Consider the following 22,832-nt stretch of genomic DNA (forward strand, 5'->3'; position numbering starts at 1 on the left):
GGTGCCAGTGGTCCCGGAGCGTCAAAATTGGCGCTCCTGGACCGGGCGGCAGCAGGCTGGTAAGATTTAGGCTGGGGAGGGCCTAAACCAATGGCTCTTCCCACCCTGGTGTTACCAGGCTGCTGTCGTTTGGTTTTTAACCCGGCTGGTTATAAAAATAGGGGGGACCCTATGCGTTTTTTTTAAATTATTTATTTATTTAAAAAAAAAACCCGCATAGGGTCCCCCCTATTTTTATAACCAGCCGGGTTAAAAACCAAACGACAGCAGCCTGGTAACACCAGGGTGGGAAGAGCCATTGGTTTAGGCCCTCCCCAGCCTAAATCTTACCAGCCTGCTGCCGCCCGGTCCAGGAGCGCCAATTTTGACGCTCCGGGACCACTGGCACCCGGCTCTTCCCAGTACCCCTGGTGGCATTGGGTACTGGGGTAATAATAGGGGGTTAGTGTTAGCCATTTTATACCGGCTAACACTAGGCCCCAACTTAGTAATGGATTCCGTCTATTAGATGGCTTCCACTACTAAGTCTATAAAGTAAAGAAATAAAGACAAGACACAAGTTAAAAAAATTTTTTATTCAAATAAAAACACCCCCACACCCCTCATTGACCATTTTATAAAAAAAAACACATTAAAAAAACGCTGGTCATCGACGTAGTCCACAGGATACCGATATCTGAAAAACAAAAAGGGAGAAACACACAAAAAACACACCAACAGGAGCACAACACCCATCATTGTGAGCGGTGTTGTGCACCTTACAGTATGCAGCATCTTTACAGATCGCTGCTTACAGTCTGGCCCCCAAGGGGTTAAGGGAGGATGTATTGCATCCCCCTTAACCCCTTGGGGGCCAGACTGATGTCAGACTGCACCCATCCCAGCAAGGAAGGGGTTAACTGACCCCCCCTTCCTTGCTGGGAGGGGTGCAGTGCTGGGGAGGGGGTGGGGAGAGCTTTATACTCACCCCGATGTGTCCTCTTCGCTGGTCTGCAGCACAATGAAGTCACTGTGCTGCGGACCCGCTAATTATATGTACGCTCAGCCGATCAGCCAATCAGCTGAGCGCACATATAATTCTAAATGTTTCTTCTAATAATGCTATTGTGATAACATAATTAGAAGAAACATTTGATGTTTTCATTAAAGTAAAGTGATGATTAGTACAGAATGCTCTATTACCGGGAATATGAATTAACGGCTTATGGAGCTTCCTGTACTAATTAATATTTAATTAATAAAACACATTTTCGATTAAATAAATTCAGTTTCGTTGATCAATAATTTAATTCTAACGAATCCATCATTGTGCAATTAAATATACTGTCAAAAAATAAATATATATATAAATATACATTTATTTATATATCTATTTATTTTAACAGTATATTTAATTGCAAAATGATGGATTCGTTAGAATTAAATTATTGACCAACGAAAGGGACTTTATTACAAAGAAAATGTGTTTTATTAATTTAATATATTAACTATTAGAGGCATCGGCATTCGGCATCATTGCCGGCTATTTTTGAAGTACTCCCTACGGACCGCCTGTCAATCCTCGGCCGCATGTCCAGCCGCAAACAATGGTCTTGTTCATTTTTTACGGGTCCGTTTACGATCGGGCCGTAGATTCATACATAGTGTGCACTGTGCAGCCGTATATCCTATACTTTCCAGCGTACGCATGAACCACCAAAAATACCGCCGCACAATTACAGCCGCAAATACAGCCGCACAGTTACATAGTCTGAACCTGGCCTAAAAGTGAAAAACACTTTGTTTCACGGGCTGTATGTGGTATTGCAGTTCGACCCTCTTGAGGCCAAGTAGCACATCCCGAAACAGCTCATGGGGAAGAGTAATGCTATTTTCCTTTGTAAAGGTATTACATCTCAACAAACACTACATTTACTATCACTGTTACTATTAGATCACCTTGAGTCCACTCTACTTAATGGATATGGTAAGGGTATTCTGCGGTATACAGGATTTGCAGATGTATATCACAGTAAACAGTCTAATCCTGTATAATCCCTTTGTAGACCAACTATAATATGTGAGCACATGTTGTTAGAAAGAAGTCAGAGGTTTAATAAACCGCCATACCTGTGGATTTCAGGAGGCTCCCTTTTGATTTTGGCACTTGACTCCATTACTTCTTTAGCGACTCGACCACTAGAGACAAAAGAGGCACACATGATCAAGATTTGGGAGAATTAAAAGTGGACTGCAAAGTACACTTCAGAGGACCATAAAGTATGGTGGAATTAGCAACACAGGACATGGCAGGGAGCTAACCAGTGGTGAAAATTTCAGTAGAGCTTCTGTGGCCTAATGCCAGCCACACACTCGTAGTACTTTTTGCCAGACCACGCAGATATTACTGTGCAGAATAATGTGCCAGAAAGGACTGGGGACCTTCTAATTTAGGAGGATTACAGGGACCATAATCACCCCCCCCCCCCAGGACAAATAGTATTGGTAGTGCTGTATACTGTAGCTCTATACATGTACATTAAATGGAGGCTGTTACATGCCAGTGGCATGCCAACCAGCAACTAATGTGGGATCTGTTAAATGGATATAGGTGGTGCACAAGGATGTGGAAACAGCCCAGGGGGGTAAAAGGGTGGGAATGGGGATAGGACTGCTGCACTGTGCTGCTGGTTTACCACAGGTGGAGCAGTATGTATTTCTGCACTGTGCTGTTTACTACACAATGAATAGTATTTATTTCTGTATCGTGTTATTGATTTACTATAGGTAGAGCAGTATGTATTGGTACACTGTGGTGTTGGTTTACTACAGGGAAGCATTATTTATTTCTGAGCGAAAGCATTGGTTTACTACAGGTGGAGCAGTACTTATTTCTGCATTGTGGTGTTGCTTTACCACTTTGCTGAGGTATACTGATGTATATCCACCAGATGGAAGCCAAAAGAGTATTTAACTAATGTACGCCTATTAAGACGCTCCCAAACTCGCATAGTAAATGTATGGGAAAAAAACACCAACGATCAATAAGGAATACAGTTTCCAGCCTCAATAACTATTACTTGTATAGCCAATTTAAGAAGATTCACCTATATCGAAAGCGGCTTCCTTTGAAGAACAAATTACTACTGGAAACTGTGCGGACCTGGTTGGAGTTCTCAAGTCTGCAGAGAGAAGATATGATATGTGGTTAAGAAGAAACTGTGTTGTCTATGTAACCACACACATAGAATGGTAAGCAGAAAGTCACTTATAATGGCTGGATTGCTAGACAGAATACTGACTTGTAGAAAGACTGGTTCTCCACTCCACATTTCCACAGGTGCTTGCAGGCCTCTGGAGTAGGTGCTACGAATGTCAGCACCAAGCGTTTTTCCTATAGAGAGAAACATTCAAATAGACACTTTAACCTAAATTACACACATCTGAGAAGAACAACTAAGGTGCTGTCAAATCATGTCACTCCTGACCAGGGAAGGGCCTAAAGATTGACAGCCTCACTATCTGATGGTTGCTTACCCATGTACATTATATATATCCTGACTGACTGGTATATATAGGGCTTATATGACTGATGAATACACACACAATAAATACGCTTTTTACACGTGAGGGCTGGTGCCCATTATGATAAGTAAATAACTTATATATATAATCAGACATTTATGAAAACTACTACCCAAACTGAAAGAAGTAAAAATGTCAGCCTATTACAGTCAGTCAAATCAGTCATTCTTTCAGTACAGTATGGATGACAATGTAATAATCCCTCTATTTGTTACTATAAGCTAAGGTATAGTTTTAAGCAACTTGTGGTTTGTGCTTTGGTTTGTGGCATTTTGAGGGTTAGTGCCATGTGCTGTTTCTTTCCTGCACTTTAAAACACTGAAATACTATGTAAGTGTGAAGGACACAAGTGACTCCACAAAAATATCTGGCTGCCTGTGAGTTGCAGTACTACCCTATTTCCCAGAAAATAAGGCCTAGTAGAGGTTCTGCTGAATTGCTAAATATAAGGCCTCCCCAACAGTAACACCTAGCAAAGTTTTTATTTGGAAGCACCCTTTAAAAGAACACCAGGGCATGCAGCTGTGATTTCTTTTAGCCCGCCGCTGCTGTCCCCTACCTTCATCGTCCATTACATACTAACTGCATGCAGGACATGAAGACTGCCACCTGCTGCTAACCCTGATGTTCCTGTTTGCGTCCGTCACTTGTAAATGTGCAGGAAAGGCATCAAGAGGTCTGTTGCCTGCCGCCATCCCTATTGTTCCCTACTGCCAGATGTAGAGCTGCACACAGTCTGCCATTATCCCTTCGCCATATGGCATACCGTACTCTGTCCCTGCTGTGCTGTACGAGTGTGTTGTGGTGAGCTCCCCCTGGTGGCCAAAAGCCACCATACCGTACGCTCTGTCCCTGCTGTGCATGTGACGTGTCAATTCTTCTTAGTGGAAAAATAAGAAATCCTCTGAAAATAAGACCTAGCACATTTTTAACAGCAAAAATTGATATAAGACCCTGACTTATTTTCAGGGAAACACAGTGCCTTGCCTTCAAAGTAATGCCAGATGGAAAAGACTGTCTGTCTAGCGGATCCCTATGCATACATTTCCCAACATACATGTTTAAAAAGTAGAGGGAAAATCCAGCCTTAATGGAGGAATAAAGCTATAGCTACTGGCCAGAAAAACTATTTGGAGCCACTTCTGAGTCCAGCTAAAAACTGTATATGCTTGGAAATGTTTTGATCATCCCTAATAACCTCCTATAGACTGTGTAATTCTTAGCCTAAAGCATTACATCTCGCACAGGCGTTTCAAAAGTTTTGATCTATCGGAGTCTTAATTCTGATACTGCTAGAAATAGCTAGGACAAGGTCACAACTGTGCTCTTTTTTATATATTTATATATATATTACAGAGAAGAGATGGCTACCTGGTGGGGTATGGGGGCTAACGTCCTAAGGAGGGGAAGTTGTGGGGAACAGAGGGCCCTAACTACTATATGGATACACATAGGGGGCCTTGCTATAGGGGTAAAAAGGGGACCTAACTACTCAATGGATGCACAGAGAGGCCTAACTACTGTATGGATGCACAAAGAGACCTAACCACTATATGGATGCCTATAGAGGGCCTTACTACATTGAAGGCTGTTGAAAGCTGCCCAGCATTTACAATTGGTGTCAGTAGTTTCTGCAGTTTTTCTGCCGCTGCGTGAGTTGCATTGAAAAGGGGCCCACATAAACCTGGGGCCACCACTCCGCTGAATAGTGGTATTAGGGTTGGTGTGTATACCTATCACATCCTGTATGTATACACATCAGTCATTCAGTAAAGGTATATATAGCTTCAGCTCACAGCCCCTAGGTTGTGTTAATCAAGTATAATAACCATTCCAGTCAGTTAGTGTATATATATATATATATATGTTTATATATGTAGGTTTACATATCATCTAGTCACCCAGTATATATACCAGTCCATATGTATATACCAGTCTGTCAGGGTATATATTGACATTTTACCTCCTTCTCTCTCACATATAAATGAAATGTTTTTCCTTCAAATTTCATTTTTGTGGCATCACTCCTGAAACAAAACAAACAAAAAGAAATAAAAATCACAAAGACTTCCACAAGGAAAAACAGAACAACGGGACATACGACAAAAACAGTGCATTGTGTGACCAGCAAGAAGCATGGGGCTACAAAGACAGAGGTGGCATGGGGGATCTCAACAGTGGACTAGATGGCGGTGGAGGATGGTTGGCCTATGATGTCAGATCACATGAAAGCTGGACAAGTCATGGTAGAAAGCTTTATCTATCCGTCTAAACATTGCCTTCACATTAGATGCAATGATGCTACATTCACACAACGATGCCATTGGCAATGAGGGTCTGCAGGTAAGCTATCATTCACATTCATGTGCAGTAAGCAGGACTTCTGGTACTACTGGAACCATTCACCCATTGGATTAGAACATTTATTACTGTAAAAATATTTTCCATGTATTCTTGGAATTGCACTAAATGAAAAATACTCTGCAAGTTGATGTAGCAAACTAATGAAGCCGGTAAAACCTTTGGATGATAACATGTGATTCAATGAACTATGATCCATAGTACCAATTTATGTCCCATCTATGAAAATCATTAGATGATCAAACTTTATGTACAGTATCATTGTATTAAGATCCAGAAAAAACACATCAATGTTATAAGACAGGACTTTCGGAAGGGGTACAGAACACAGACACAGATGATGACAGCGCACACTGCAGAACAGGTTACAAGACGAGACTGAAACTGTGTGCCTTCTGGATAGAGCCCCTGGCACCCGCTGTGAGGCATCACGAGCCGATGCCTCCCCAAGAAGACGCACAGGAGCATCTGACCCAATTACAAAATGTCACTGCTTAGTCTATGGGGAAAACTCGCTTCTGAGCTGTGAGGCTCCTACTAAAAGCAAAATAGCGGACCTTAGGTGAAAGTTCTCTTGTATGTATTAGGGAATAGCATCCATGTTTAAGAGGAAAATCGCTCCTATAAAGAATATGTAATTTGGCTAATGGGGAAACAGGTTCAGCTAAATAAACTTCCGGGCCGTTGCTTTCTGTATCGGCATCAAACCAGTGGTGTTTATAAGAAGGAGGCTATCTGGATCTACTGGGCGAAACATAGTGGATGAAAGATATTATTTGCAAGTGTTTCTAAGGACCCTGATTTATATATTCCCAGTATGAAAAGAAAACAGTCATCCAATCATTTTAGACAGACTGAAACAACCACTGACCTGCTGGTATCTCCCTATTGCGCATGGGGCACTGAGGATGAAGGTAAAACTCTTACCTTCATCCTTTGTGCAGGTTTCCTTGATATTAGGAGTTTAATCTCTATGTTAATAAGTCAATTTGGTGCACTGGGGGCAGGGTTACTGTCCCCAGTGCACTGATCCACCCCAGCCGGCCCACTGGGAGCATATCAGTGCACTGGGGGCAGCATGCAGCTAAGGAGACGGGTCCATAGACTTACTATAAAATCTGTCTTTTGCCCCAAGAACAGTGCAATTAGAGACTGTGCTTAGCAGGTGCTTTAGTACATTCTAGTGATTGATAGGGGTCTGAGAACCCACATCCTGACTGATCAAAACTTTTAACATGTATCTAGACAGGTAAACCTTAAAATGGGATCTATCAGCAGGTTAAACATCTAACCTACTGATACCTATAGCGCTGGGGGCCTGAGCACCCAAATCCTAAATTATCAAAACTGGTGACATATCTCTAGGACACTTCAAAAGTTTTGCCCATTTAAAATCTTCATAAGTAGAAAAATTATAGTGTGGGGGGCACTCACTGTAAAAATGTAAACTTTATTATAAACTTCTTTAAAACATCATTGCGTATGTGCACGTAACAAGTTGTCACGCTGCCTCGCGAGTACTGGTGTCCTCGCTGCGGCTAAACCTTTAATAATGTTTTAAAGAAGTTTACAATAAAGGAGCTGGATTGCTGGGTGCAGTAGTGCCGGGCACTGTATCTTTTTGCTACAGTTTTGCTTATTTAAACTACTCATTGTTACCTACTGAATAATAAAAGCCTATAATTTTTACAAATGTCTGACATGCCATAAGCTATGAAGCAGGGGTAGAAGTGCCCCTTAGTTTCTGCTTGTTTCTCCCAGGCTTTTCTTAGAAGGATGACTTGGGGTATTCTATGAATCTGTACACCACTCGCAAAGCAATCAGCAGTGCACTCAGCACCCCGACCTGTAATAGTCAAAACATTATGACATATCAGAAGTTTTCACATATGAGAGGTATCCTTAATGCATTTCTACAGCCTGAGAGAAGAGGATGCGGTGTTCCCAAGGAGACGTGATATGATAGCCACAGGGTATGTTACCAAATAGGAGAGAAGCCCTGGGGAAAAGGAACGCTGCAATCTCTACAGATATACAAACACAGCAAATATAAAAGGACAAAAAGATGGACTGTTCTGGTAATCATACTCTGTAGCTAATACAGCCAATTCCATAGGGTACCCCAACAGTTTGGTTAAATACATAGGTGGTCAAAAAGGGGTTAAAGAGTACATAAAGGACATGTCCCTGTATGCTCCGCAGCAACCTGTCTGTCATTCTACAACCTCGGCTTCCAGCACATTCAATAATTATGCTTCGCTGCTGTTGCTTGCAACACGGCGCAGTCGAGTTGTTAAGTGTGAATTATGCATCATGCTATTGCTCCTTCCAATACTCATATGATTATATAACTGCATTATGTGGATACTTCACCATCCAGAGCGAGGAAAGACACAGAGCAAGAAATTATACAGCTGGAGATAGTGCTCTTCTAGACTCACCATTTTATAAAGTGAACCCTCTTATTTCCCTGCAACACGATAAAGCCGAAAGGAGTAAAGGCCAAAAATGCAGAGTTCCCAGAGACATCCTGAAAGATAGGGAGACCGAGAATAGAAGGGAAAGAAAAGGTGGGAGCTAGAGAGAGGAAAGCGGAGGCTGCACATAACAACAACTGAGGTATGAGGTACCTTACACGGATGAGGGTCCACTCCATATGTCTCCAGGGTCTGAGCTTTCCTCAGAAAACACAGCTCTGCTTGAGCAGGCAACAGGCCGCTGCAATGGAATCCAGAGACGGGGCTGAAGAACAACATCTTTACATATACACAAGTAAGATGGTATTTTATGTGTTTTAAAAGGGGCAATCACAAGATTAAGTTATCCCCTATCTACAGTATAGGGAACAACAGCCGATCAATGGGGAGCTGATTGTTTGGATTCACACTGATGACAAGAACAGCAGTCATTTGTCTCCCTAGTGAATGACGTGGCACTGCACATGCTCGGCCACAGCTCCACTTATGGCCTATGGGACTTCTGCACGTAGCGCAACAACCATAGACAGTGACTAGAGCGGTGGCATGGACCAGAGTGTTGTCCTAAAGCCAGGGCCATATTTACCACTAGGAACCCGTGGTCCGGTGCCTAGGGCAGCACCTTCCAGGGGGGCAGTACCAAGGAGCAGGGGGAAAGAAACAACTTTTTTTTTGTTTTTATTTTTTAGTCTTCCACCTTCTGTTCCGACTTGCCAGTAAATCTGGTGTCTTTTCGAGGGGGGGTGGGAGGAGGGAGGTGTGGTGGTATTGGCCAGTTCTAGTGTGGCGGTGTTAAATGTGATGCCTGGAGCTATTACCTACTATGAAAACCATGAAAAACATGATTCAGACAATGTTTCTTCATGTGGAGAAATGCATGTGGCTGAAACCACGCTCCCATTTCTTCATTATGCTAATTGGTGAGTGAAGATAGGGCGTCTTTAGGTTTAGTGCCTTTAGTGCGTGGCTTAACCTTGCAATAAGCCCTTCTTTAAGGGACCCCTCAAGCTCTTTAAAGGGGTATTCTGAGGTAAAATAATGTTTCTTTTATGCTGGTTTCACACATGGCAGTTTTTTTTTTTTAAACTGCCATTGCAGTTTTTGTGCCAAACCCAGAAGTGGATTCAAACAGGATGGCAAATATAAAGGGAAAACTTGTGCTTCTCTTTTCTGTTGGATCCACTTCTGTTTTTTTGCACAAAAACAGCACAGACAGTTTTCCAAAAGACGTGTGAAATCAGCATTATCCACAGGTCCTGATAAATACCAGACGGCAAAGCACACCACTGCTCCATTCATTCTCTATGGGAGCTGCGGAAGGTAGCCAAGGACTATACTCAACTATCTTCAGTAGTGCCAAAGAGAATGAATACAGCAGTGGTGCGCAACTTATTGCTCCATTCTTAACAAAGACTTGATTTTTTAAGAGTACAGGGGTCCCAGCAGTCAGATCTCCTCGCAATCACTAGATAGGACAAGTTGTTTTAACCTAGAATACCCCTTTAAAAGCTTGTTAGGAAATTATTTTAATGTCTTACCTCTAAAATTAGACATAGGCGTTGTAGGGCCTAAGTCTTTCACTGACAATGCTTCTGTCTGTACTCCATGTTAATTCAGCATTGTCATAAGTAAATTCAGTGGATTCCATTTTACCCTCCGCATCCCGTTCTGTCTGCTGTGGGGAGGATATGGGGGATGTGGGGGTCTATATAACACAGACAAAGCTGAATTGACAGAAGACACAGGTGGAGATGTGGCTTCTGTGAAACAATCCCCCAAACATAAAGTGGTCAGGTGTCCTGATGATGGGACTCCCCAGTGATCGGCTGTACACAGGCTGCTAACTTAAAGAGTCACTGTCGTATTTTTTTTTTTTGCAGAAATCAATAGTCCAGGCGATTTTAAGCAACTTTGTAATTGGGTTTATTAGCCAAATCTGCCATTATCTGCATGTAAAAAGCCTTTTCCCAGGTCCCCCCCTCCTTCCTCTTTTTCATCCACTCTGAAAAATCTGAAAATTGTGACTTGTTGCAGGAGACGTCCCCTGTCTGCTCTAGGGAGAGGGGAGGGGGGAGGAGGAAGGAGGGAGTTAGTCGGCAGCAGAAAGCAGATAACAGAGGATTACAGGCACGGAGCTGGGTGACAGCTGTAATCTGAGCTCAGACAGGTCACTGGTGACTGTCACAGGAGATATCCCCTGAGGGATTTGTAGATTAACTCTTTGTTGTCCTGTTTTGGTCTTTTCTTTAGCTCTCTCCATAGGAGAACAATGAAGACAGGGGGGAGAGCTTCAAACTGCTTTTTCATGATGAAAATGCATTTTTCGGATAATAAACCCAATTACAAAGTTTCTTAAAATCGCCTGGACTATTGATTTCTGCAAAAAAAAAATTCACGACAGTGACACTTTAAAGGGGTTGTCCAGCGAAAAAAAAGTTTTTTTTTCAAATTAACTGGTGTAAGAAATTAAATAGATTTGTAATACTTCTATTTAAAATTCTCAAGTCTTCCCATACTTATTAGCTGCTATATGTACTGCAGGAAATGTTGTTTTATTTTCAGTCTGACACAGTGCTCTCTGCTGACATCTCTGGCCGAGACAGGAACTCTGTTTCAGTTTTCTATGAATCCCCATAGAAAACCTCTCCTGCTATACAGAGTTCCTGTCTCGGCCAGAGATGTCAGCAGAGAGCACCGTGTCAGACTGGAAATTAAACAACATTTCCTGCATGACATACAGCAGCTAATAAGTATGGGAAGACTTGAGAATTTTTAATAGAAGTAAATTACAAATCTATATAACTTTCTAACACCAGTTGATTTGAAAGAAAACGTTTTTCACTGGACAACCCCTTTAACACAGCAAATGCATAACATCTGCACTGTATCCTGGTAGTCACCTCAGCTCATTCCGATGAATCTCAGCAATCCGTCGTTCCAGCTTTTCTGAGTGTTTGGGAAGGAACTGGAACTTGGAGCTATAACCCTCTGGATGTTTCCCCGGGTCATAATCCCCAATTTCAGCTGTTAAGGGACAAAACATTAATAAATTATCAAACAGTCTGCAGGGGTTATAATGTGACATAATGATGGTAGGAAATAAAAGAATAAGGTCTATAAGGCCATATTCACATCATAGTAATGGATTTATCTGACTTATACATTGGAAAAGCTCCCAAAGTATACCTTTGATGGAAACCTAGGAAATATATAAGTACATCCATCATAGGGTCCCACTGCTAAAAAAAATGGTAAATCTGTACCATGCATATAGCTGTATGGTTGTGAACATAGTATAACTTGTGTAGCACCTTTAGGTCTGGGTGCAATTGTTTTTGGTGATTACAGTAGAGTAGCATTATAAGTTATGGGAAGAAAAAGATCATGATGGATACCATATATCCATCATGGCTCCTAAAAATGGAGATCATGGTGCCAGTGTGAACAGAGCTGTAAGGACACAAAACCATCAGAGACAGCATTAACAAAGCCATAAATTACAAAGCAGAGACAATTTGTCAGAAGAACTTACCCTGTAATATGTACGCTGCCAGCAAAGCGGCATCAGAGGTCTTACATAGTAATCGTCCATGGTATAAATCTCTCTTTACTTGTAGGAACACCAGGTATCTGTAAGAATCAATTACTTAGATCATTAGCATGCCCACACAGCTACAGCATGGCAAAGATGCTAAACCATACTTAGATACTGGACTGACGATTGGCATACTGCAAGTACATCTGGAATCACTTTGAAGGGTAACTATCACTCTGTTGTGGAGGCAAATGTACTGCAATGTAATAGCCCTATTTCACAGAACGATTATCGTTCATAGACTCGATCCAACGATCGCTCGTTAACGAGCACTTAACAATTTTTTAAAGCGAACGATAACACATAATACGTGTGGGAACGTGAACGATATCTGTAGTGTAACGATTTGTTGGCGGTCGTTACATCATTACATGGTCGTTTAAAACGTGGGGAAATGAAGGTAGACATTTCAAGAACGACTGAAAGATTTTTTATTCAACGAAAAGATTAGCGAATTATTGTTGAAAGACCAACGATTTTTTTTCGACATGTTAAAAAAAATTGTGAACAACTCAACGACGATTTCGCTGTTGTCGTTCGCTCGTTTACAGCTATTCCACAGAACTAATATCGTTAACGAGCGGTCAGTTGAACGATTTTATGAACGATAATCGTTCGAAAAAGTTCCGTGGAATAGGACCTTAAGTTGATAGGATTGATTCACTTCTGAGAAGCAATGATGTCCTGCACCAGTACATAAGGCATTGGACTGCTGACATCAGCGACAGGCTGCAGCAGCTGTTTGGGGTACTCCTATCTTATAAAGTTTTGGAAATGCTCTTGAAATGTTACAAAGTATCTACTTTTCAGGTAGTATTTGCATTTTTCTGAAGTTTTATACCCAATTTTTGCTTTTGATACCTTACAAAATGCTATACCATCCCTTTGTAGCTGGTGGTGGTCCAAGCTCTAGCCCCCCTCTGATCTGGAGAAAGAAGCTACAGCTTCAGAACCAGTTGACATTTGCATAAGCATACATTAGCCAGTTGACTGATCTCTGCAAAATTGGAGGGTCACCTGACTTTTCTGATCATTTTGGGCCGGAAACGCTGCCAATCGGCTAGGGTAAAAGTGACAGTGATCAGCTGAGAATAGAAAAAAAACACCTGATCCTCAGCTGATCATGCGTTTAGAACATACTTTAAAATTTATCATTAAATTATCATGTGTAAACAGGGAATGTGAGGCCGATAAAGGCAAACTGACAGCATGGAGGAGTCGGGGCCTGAAGACACAGCAGCTGGACGGGAGAGACAAAGAACAGGATGCTGGATCACTGCAGCAACGCAAGTTGGTAAGTATGTCCTGCTGTGTCTGTCCATGTAAAAGGACCTTTTAAATGAGGAGTTTGTCTCAGCAACCTGACACAAAGCATTTCTCCAAGCTCATTCTAAATCTGAAGACAGATTAACACTGTTGACATGTAAAATTTAACTGTTAAAGTGACAGCGCCCATTTAAAGTGACTCTGTACCCACAATCTGCCCACCCAAAACCACTTGTACCTTCGGATAGCTGTTTTTAATCCAAGATCTGTCCTGGGGTCCGTTCAGCAGGTGATGCAGTTATTGTCCTAAAAAACAACTGTTAAACTTGCAGCCCTGTGCCAAACTGGCGTGGCCTAGAGTGTCTGTGCATTAGGCTGGCACAACCTCTCCATCCTTCCTCCCCGCCCTCCTCATCATTAGGAATGCTCCAGGCAGATTGTCTCCTATTCCTCACCTGTGTGAACACTGCACATGGGCTGGATCGTTATGGCACCTGTGCAGTGTTCACTGCAGAGGGATAGGAAAAATCCTGCCAGTGGCATTCCTAATGAACGAAGAGGGTGGGGAGGAGGGACAGAGGGGTGGTGCAAGGTTAGGGCACAGATACTCTAGGCCACACCAATTTGACACAGGGCTGCAAGTTTAAAAGTTGTTTTTTAGGACAATAACTGCATCACCTGCCGAACGGACCCCAGGACAGATCTTGGATTGAAAGCAGCTATCCGAAGGTACAAGTGGTTTGGGGGGCACAGATTGTGGGTACAGAGTCACTTAGCATGTTTTTACCACATTCATAGTTGATAATGAAACAGCAGTAGTAAATGTTCCTAGAAATGCATATAAAACACAAAACCTCTTTACACCGCTGAAATATAGTGCATAGATATGTTTATGTATGGTTGCATACACAATAAAAGGCAGACTGAGTAAGATCTATGGTTCTTTCCAGCTGACACCCTCTTACTTATTGATCAAGCAATTTTACATGCTTGTAAATTCTGATGTATACATTACTGGGAATCTGTCCCAGTCCCTCAGAATGACAACTATATAACAGCTGAGCGCCCCCAATCCCAGGTGGGTTGCTGGCAGCCTGTATTCTGACAGTGCACTACTGCTGACTGCTGATTTCCTCCCAGCCCTGCAGGGCTATTATTGGACCTTGTAAAGGGCCGGATTCTAACAATAGCATTATATTACAGGTCTGTTACTTATCCAGTGCCCTAACAGGACCAAACTGGAGCTTCATTTTTAATTCATAACTTCAACATCGCTGAACAGTTTCCTGGCACTGGCTAGAAGTCAGCAGATAAAGTAACCTCTGTATAACAATTCCACACGGCCGTACAGTTTACACGTAGTGAACACCTTTTAGAGATGACATCACTTTCACATGTTTGGCAGACTGCTTGAAACATCCCAGAGGGGAATAAGACACCGTAGTAATGAGGAAAGGATTTGTTGGTTAGCGAGATACAAGATGGAAAGATTAAGACACAAGTGAACTGATACATGGCAGAGGATCAAGTCTAAGGAAGTTACAGAAGCAAAGAAGGATCTATGAGAGGGGAAAAACTCAGCATTGTACAGGGCAGCTATCCCAGAAATGAAACAGTCCTAGAATAACTCATAGTCCCAGAATGGCTTACAGCTAATGCAGGCTGTCTTACTGTGCAATTCCTTTAAATGATGCAAAAAAACTTACTGACAAAGTCTTGGTTTAGGCACCCCATATCATGTATGGCTTAAAGGGGTTGTCCAGCGAAAAACTTTTTCTTTCAAATCAACTGGTGTCAGAAAGTTATACAGATTTGTAAATTACTTCTATTTAAAAAATCTCAAGCCTTCCCATACTTATCAGCTACTATATGTCCAGCAGGAAATGTTGTTTTATTTTCAGTCTGACACAGTGCTCTCTGCTGACATCTCTGGCTGAGACAGGAACTGTCCAGAGCAGGAGAGGTTTTCTATGGGGATTCATAGACTGAAAATAAAACACCACTTCCTGCAGGACATACAGCAGCTAATAAGTATGGGAAGACTTGAGATTTTTTAATAGAAGTAAATTACAAATCCATATAACTTTCTGACACCATCTCTAAAAGTTATCCCCTATCCACAGGGGACAGAGGAAAAAAGAAGATCAATGGGGGGGGGGTGGATTATGTGAATCGAGGGAAACTATGTCCCCGAATTAATGGAGGACACTGCATGGGCATGGCTATCGCTCAAGTAATTCTCTATAGGGAGCCCTAACATTGCAGAGTACTGAAGTTTTACCACAAAGGACCCTTATTAACTATCTTCACAAGAGTACCTGATTGCTGTGGGGGGGGGGGGGGGGGGGGGGGGGGGGGGGGGGTCCAACTACAGGCACCCAACTGATATTGAGAACAGCGGCTGGCTATCTTCTTCTGGGTTGTAGAGTTAAACGGTGTAGCAGCATTGGTGTCCTACTGGGAGCATGGGACCCCATTCTAGTAATCAGTTGGGGTGCAGGCAGTCAGGACCCCCACCAATCAGACACACTTTTTTTTAAATCTATTGGTGCCAAAAAGTTATATAGATTTGTGATTTACTTCTATTTAAAAAACTTAAGCTTTCCAGTACTTATCAGCTGCTGTATGTCCTGCAGGAGGCAGTGTATCCTTTCCAGTCTGCTCTCTGCTGCCACCTATGTCCGTGTCAGGAACTGTCCATAACAAAAGAGGTTTGGCAGACTGGAAAGAAAACACAACTTTCTGCAGGACACACAGCAGCTCATAAGTACCAAAAGACTTAAGATATTTAAATAGAAGTAAATTACGAATCTATATAACTTTCTGACACCAGTTGATTTAGAAGATTTCTTTTTTTTTTTCTTTTTTTTTCAAACTTAGTTTTTATTCGTTTTCCATAATAATGATACATTCAACCTCACTCAACTGGCACAATACGCCTCAGTAGGGTACACAGACCCTTAGTCTCTGTATGTCAAACACGGTGCTGCTCAAGCATAGAAGGTAAGTATACAGTACTATAAACCCCCCTCAACCCCTGACCAAACTCCCCCACCCTCCCTAACCCAACACCCCCTCCAGGCTCGCGGAACTAGAACTGCCTAGCCAAAACGGTTCAGCAAAAAAAAATTCACACAGTTTACTGCTGGGCGTCTCACCCGCTAATCTACGCGTAGTCGGGATCTGTAAAGAGCCTAAGGTGCCCGCTACTTCTTTTTCCATGTACCATTTCGTACCTTTGAAGGGCCTCACCACCTCATGAATTTCAGACGGTTCCAAGAAACTAACCAGAAACCTTTTCCATTTTTTAAAGAAGGGTGAGGCTTTTTTCTCCCTAGCGGGTTCCACCTCTAGTTGGTCCATGTGCAGATACCTTTTAACCTGCTGGAGGACCTGTTCCACCGTGGGCAATTCCGAGACCAACCATCTCGAGAGCAAGCATCTTTTTGCGACTAGTATAAAGACATGCTGTAAATGGGTAATTTGCATCTCATCTGGAGGTATGTGCAATACCAACAGGTGGGGGTCCACCGGCATGGAGGCATCTAACCTATCGTTCATGAAGGATATAAGGGTTTGCCAAAAGGTGAAAACCCTTGGACACGTAAATAGACCATGATACAGGTCAGTACCATATTCCAGTTCGGACATGCATCTATCCTGTCCGGGCGTAACCATATGTGGCATGATGTTTTATGCGGAATTGTGTCTCTCTACATTGGTCATTTACTATGGCCTTCCTGATAACGCCCCAACCCTTTAGGATCAACTCCTGAAGCTCAGGAAGGGGGAGTTTCTCTCTCCAATATTTAAACATGGTATGTGGTACGTCACTTGTAATGGCATCACGTAGTGTAAGATAAAGAAATGAGAGCGTGTGTATGGGACTAGGTGTTGTTACATATGTTGTTATGGGGTTGGAGGTTAGTTCCCCGGTTAAAGGGGTTGTCTGGCGAAAAAAATTATTCACAGAATAACACACATTACAAAGTTATACAACTTTGTAATGTATGTTATGTCTGTGAATGGCCCCCTTCCCCGTGTTTCCCCCCACCCACGCTAGACCCGGAAGTGTGGTGCATTATACTCACCGCATGTCGTGTCGTCCACGGTCTCCGATCGTCAGCAGTGACGTCTTCTTCGTGAGTCCGGCGGATCTTCCCGAGTGCTGGCCGCCCTCTGCAGCGTCATCCGAAGCTCAGCCGCGATTGGCTGAGCATAACTGTGCTCAGCCAATCGCGGCTGAGCAGCTGATGACGCTGCAGAGGGCGGCCAGCACTCGGGAAGATCCGCCGGACTCACGAAGAAGACGTCACTGCTGACGATCGGAGACCGTGGACGACACGACATGCGGTGAGTATAATGCACCACACTTCCGGGTCTAGCGTGGGTGGGGGGAAACACGGGGAAGGGGGCCATTCACAGACATAACATACATTACAAAGTTGTATAACTTTGTAATGTGTGTTATTCTGTGAATAATTTTTTATCGCCGGACAACCCCTTTAAGTTCCTCAGCCTGCAAAACAAAAAGTTATGAACTTGGTGATATGCCAGGAAGTGGCCCTGTCCCAGCCCGTAATGAGTTTGCATCTCAGGGAATGTCATATATCTCCGGGAAGAAAGCTGCATCATATCTTTCGCTATCACTATACCAGCCTCCTTCCAGTGTGTGAAAGCTGCCGTTTGGCGTCCCTGATGGAACTCGGGGTGATGCCAGAGATCCATATGTTGACTAATCTGGCTATGTAGACCCATTAGCTTCCTGCTCTGCTGCCATGCCTTAATTGTGTCCCTTAGTAAGAGGCTATGTTTTATGTCCGGAGGTAGGGCTGAAAATTAGAAGATTTCTTTTTCTCTGAAGTACCCCTTGTACATAGTATGGCCATGTCCACAAAGTATTTCTTAGCAAGAGGTAAAAAAAAAGGCAAGAAGGGAGAAGCATAGTATAGTGTGTAAATAAGGATGTGACTGTGAGCTGTAGATGTGATTCTTACACTGCAGTCCCGTCCATATTCAAATTCTCTGCTTGTAACCACTGGCTAAAACATAGCATTGACCAATATAGAATATGAGTGATGTGTATTGTTTTATTTTCTGCTTTGTATTTGTCGATTACAATACTGTGATGTAATACATTTTTTTGTCATGTAATACCACATTTCTCCAGTGGTGGCCACTATAGCAGAAATATTAATGTGTTTGTTTTCCGAGATCATAACAGTTGATTGATGAGGGTCTATTTATTGATTGATATAGATTGATGCTGGACTATTCCTGCAGATCTTCATTTGGGGCCCTATGAGGTCCAATTCACACTTTTCCAGTTTTTCATGCTGAGGAGACATTGGCTGACCAATAGACATATGTCTACCCCATGTTGTCATCTCACATATCTTCAGTTCTGAGATCATTCAGAAACACTATCATAGATAATCTCTTTATTGCTTTTTACAGGAGTAATGTCATATGAAGTGTGGCTGCACTTCCCAGTAGATATTAAGAGAGCAGTCTGTAATAGGAGACTGCGGGTGGCCAGATATCACTGCTGACACAGGATATCTCTTGATACAGGAATATTTTAGAGATTACTATAAATGCAGTTTCCTAATGAATGGAGCAAAGCATTTAAAGTGTAATTTAAATAAGCTTCTGACAAGTGGCATAGACATGTCAAAGGTTTAGATCAGTCAGGGTCTTGGTTTAATATCTGTATGTGTACATATTGATCTTCTGTTCTGTATTACTGATGTAATGAGACTTTTACAAACCCTTTATGCATTGCATGTATGTGACCTTCCCGTTCTTACATTCAATAAACCTGATGACTAAAAGCCACAGTATAAATGATACTGATATATATAATACTAGAAGCTGTTCCCCCGTCTATGATACAAGAAGCTGTTCCCCAGTCTATAATACGAGATGTTCCCCCGTCTATGATACAAGAAGCTGTTGCCCCAGTCTATAATACGAGAAGATGTTCCCCCATCTATGATACAAGAAGCTGTTCCCCCTGTCTATAATACAAGAAGCTGTTCCCCCTGTCTGTAATACGAGAAGCTGTTCCCCCGTCTTTAATACGAGAAGCTGTTCCCCCGTCTATAATACGAGAAGCTGTTCCCCCGTCTATAATACGAGCAGTTGTTCCCCCGTCTATAATACGAGGAGCTGTTCCCCCGTCTATAATACGAGAAGCTGTTCCCCCGTCTATAATACGAGAAGCTGTTCCCCCGTCTATAATACGAGAAGCTGTTCTCCGTCTATAATACGAGAAGCTGTTCCCCTGTCTATAATACGAGAAGCTGTTCCCCCGTCTATAATACGAGAAGCTGTTCCCCGTCTATGATACAAGAAGCTGTTCCCCCGTCTATGATACGAGAAGCTGTTCCCCCCGTCTATGATACAAGAAGCTGTTGCCCCAGTCTATAATACGAGAAGATGTTCCCCCATCTATGATACAAGAAGATGTTCCCCCGTCTATAATACAAGAAGCTGTTCCCCCGTCTATAATACGAGAAGCTGTTCCCCCGTTTATAATACGAGAAGCTGTTCCCCCGTCTATAATACGAGAAGCTGTTCCCCCGTCTATAATACGAGAAGCTGTTCCCCCGTCTATAATACGAGAAGCTGTTCCCCAGTCTATGATACAAGAAGCTGCTGCCCTAGTCTATAATACGAGAAGATGTTCCCCCATCTATGATACAAGAAGCTGTTCCCCCTGTCTATAATACAAGAAGCTGTTCCCCCTGTCTATAATACGAGAAGCTGTTTCCCCGTCTATAATACGAGAAGCTGTTCCCCCGTCTATAATACGAGAAGCTGTTCCCCCGTCTATAATACGAGAAGCTGTTCCCCCGTCTATAATACGAGAAGCTGTTCCTCGTCTATGATACCAGAAGCTGTTCCCCCTGTCTATAATACAAGAAGCTGTTCCCCCTGTCTATAATACGAGAAGCTGTTCCCCCGTCTATAATACGAGAAGCTGTTCCCCCGTCTATAATACGAGAAGCTGTTCCTCGTCTATGATACAAGAAGCTGTTCCCCCGTCTATGATACAAGAAGCTGTTCCCCCTGTCTATAATACAAGAAGATGTTCCCCCATCTATGATACAAGAAGCTGTTCCCCCGTCTATGATACAAGAAGCTGTTCCCCCGTCTATGATACAAGAAGCTGTTGCCCCAGTCTATAATACGAGAAGATGTTCCCCCATCTATGATACAAGAAGCTGTTCCCTCGTCTATAATACGAGAAGCTGTTCCCCGTCTATGATACAAGAAGCTGTTCCCCCGTCTATGATACAAGAAGCTGTTCCCCCATCTATGATACAAGAAGCTGTTCCCCCTGTCTATAATACAAGAAGCTGTTCCCCCTGTCTATAATACAAGAAGCTGTTCCCCCTGTCTATAATACAAGAAGCTGTTCCCCCTGTCTATAATACGAGAAGCTGTTCCCCCGTCTTTAATACGAGAAGCTGTTCCCCCGTCTTTAATACGAGAAGCTGTTCCCCCATCTATAATACGAGAAGCTGTTCCCCCGTCTATAATACGAGAAGCTGTTCCTCGTCTATGATACAAGAAGCTGTTCCCCCGTCTATGATACAAGAAGCTGTTCCCCATCTATAATACGAGAAGCTGTTCCCCCCCCCCCGTCTATAATACGAGAAGATGTTCCCCCATCTATAATACGAGAAGCTGTTCCCCCTGTCTATAATACAAGAAGCTGTTCCCCCTGTCTATAATACAAGAAGCTGTTCCCCCTGTCTATAATACAAGAAGCTGTTCCCCCTGTCTAAAATACAAGAATCTTTTCCCCCTGTCTATAATACAAGAATCTGCACCCCCCTCTAAAATACAAGAAGCTGCTCCCCCTGTCCATATGGGTGCCAATGGGTTGCAGAAAAGACCCCGTGTCAGACATCCAGGCTGGAACATCTTAAAAATCCTACTGGATGATAAACAATAGGCATGTCACTCACCTGGTGATTTCTTCCTTGAGGGCTGCTGGATCTGGAGGATAGAACTTTACCCGAAAGCAGAGAATGAAGGGAGGGCGAGCTGGAGATGGCCAGGAAATGAACATAAGGAGGTTAGTAATACAATCCAACTACCTCATCCAACAATTATATTTACCATCTGCTGCAATTATATACACATACACATTCAACTAAAACATCAACACACGCATCAGTGCAGCCATCTGCATACAGAAAAATGGACGTCGGTGAATCCGAATGTTAATGCGTCAAAGGATCCCTTTATTCAGTGTCTGGTGATCCAGCACACAGCTCAGATCTCTTTAAGAATGAAATATATACGCATCTCGATCAGACGTGACATAATCTGTATTATTTCTAAAAACCTTCCCGAAATCATACCTGTATTGTTATATGTGAAAATCTCTAATAAAATATCTTAAAAAAACAAAGAAACCTAATATTCCTGTTGCCAACGCAGCTTCAACCAATGGATCCCTGAAGGTGTCCTGCGGTATCTAACTTTAAGACGTAGGAAGCCAATCCATTAAGTTCTGGGATGGGACTTGTTTTTCCAGCAAATTATTATTATGAAAAGAATAAACCACTTTCTGTAGGACATACAGCAGCTGATAAGTACTGTAAGACTGAGGATTTTTAAATAGAAGTAAATTACAAATCCCTGGCACCAGATGATTTGAAAGAATTTTTGTTTTTGCGGAACTACCCCTTTAGACTGAATTAATTGGACAATGGGTAACCAGAAATGGGGCTGGCAGTGAAAAGAGGAAGATGAGGAGCAAGATGAGTTGAGGATAGACTGGAGGGGTGCGAGACATTTAGATGGAAAGCCAGAGAGGAGGATGTTGCAGTAGTCCTTGTTGAGTCAGAGTTAAGGAAAGTGGTTAGTAATAGACTGAAGAGATGGGTTAGGGCTGGATTACACATTGTAATATGATTGGGGGATAAGGTGGGATAGGAGTGTGCTCAGGTGTTGAGATGCGATGTGGAGAGTAGTTTGGAGTTTTTGTCAGTATTAGTAGAGAAGTGAGTTATGGGGTAGGGCAGAGTGGTTGTGAAGATGGTCTGTGGGTAGTGTTGAGCAGATTTGTCAAAATGTTTGGGTTTGGCAATCTTATCTGAACCCAATCGCTTAGTGTTCAATTCCCAATGGCTGCAGAATTTGGATGACGCCCTAGGGCTGCCAGGAAAACATGGATACAGCCTTAGGGTGGTATTACACGAAGCGATTTTTTTCAATTAACGATTAACGATAAACGATCTCCAACGATCGCAATAGCGGATGCCTAATAATCGTTCGTTTTACTACACGGAAAGATTATCGGTTATATTGGAGCAACAAAATTCAAAAACACTCCCCTTTCAATTTGCGAATGAACAGGGAACGGCTAACGACATCTTATTCAAACGAACGATGTGCGAACGATGTGTAAAAGACAAACGATAAAAATAGATTCAAAACCTATTAAACGACCAGCGACCAATCGTTCGTCGTTTAATCGTTGTCTACTATTACACTTAAAGATAATCGTTCAAATACGACCGATTGAACGATTATTCGAACGATAATCG

At 42.6% G+C, this 22,832-nt stretch overlaps 1 protein-coding gene across 3 annotated transcripts in view; it reads right to left on the reverse strand.

Moving 5' to 3' along the window:
• The window catches only part of FRMD5 (FERM domain containing 5), a 54,703-nt gene that overhangs the window by 5,529 nt on the left and 26,342 nt on the right, over positions 1–22,832 (reverse strand). For 2 of the 3 annotated variants that reach the window (XM_069986584.1, XM_069986593.1), the window contains exons 4-12: positions 21,243–21,321; positions 11,935–12,032; positions 11,303–11,426; positions 8,556–8,643; positions 8,367–8,455; positions 5,528–5,591; positions 3,282–3,373; positions 3,087–3,161; positions 2,110–2,178 (exon numbers count right to left, since the gene is read on the reverse strand). In XM_069986584.1, the coding sequence (XP_069842685.1) occupies positions 2,110–2,178; positions 3,087–3,161; positions 3,282–3,373; positions 5,528–5,591; positions 8,367–8,455; positions 8,556–8,643; positions 11,303–11,426; positions 11,935–12,032; positions 21,243–21,321 (778 nt within the window). Of the gene's footprint in view, positions 1–2,109; positions 2,179–3,086; positions 3,162–3,281; positions 3,374–5,527; positions 5,592–8,366; positions 8,456–8,555; positions 8,644–11,302; positions 11,427–11,934; positions 12,033–21,242; positions 21,322–22,832 lie in introns of those variants that run through there. The other variant, XM_069986600.1, reaches the window with a different exon arrangement.

This window comes from Dendropsophus ebraccatus, chromosome 1, assembly GCF_027789765.1.
Source record: "Dendropsophus ebraccatus isolate aDenEbr1 chromosome 1, aDenEbr1.pat, whole genome shotgun sequence".
Classification (NCBI taxonomy): domain Eukaryota; kingdom Metazoa; phylum Chordata; class Amphibia; order Anura; family Hylidae; genus Dendropsophus; species Dendropsophus ebraccatus.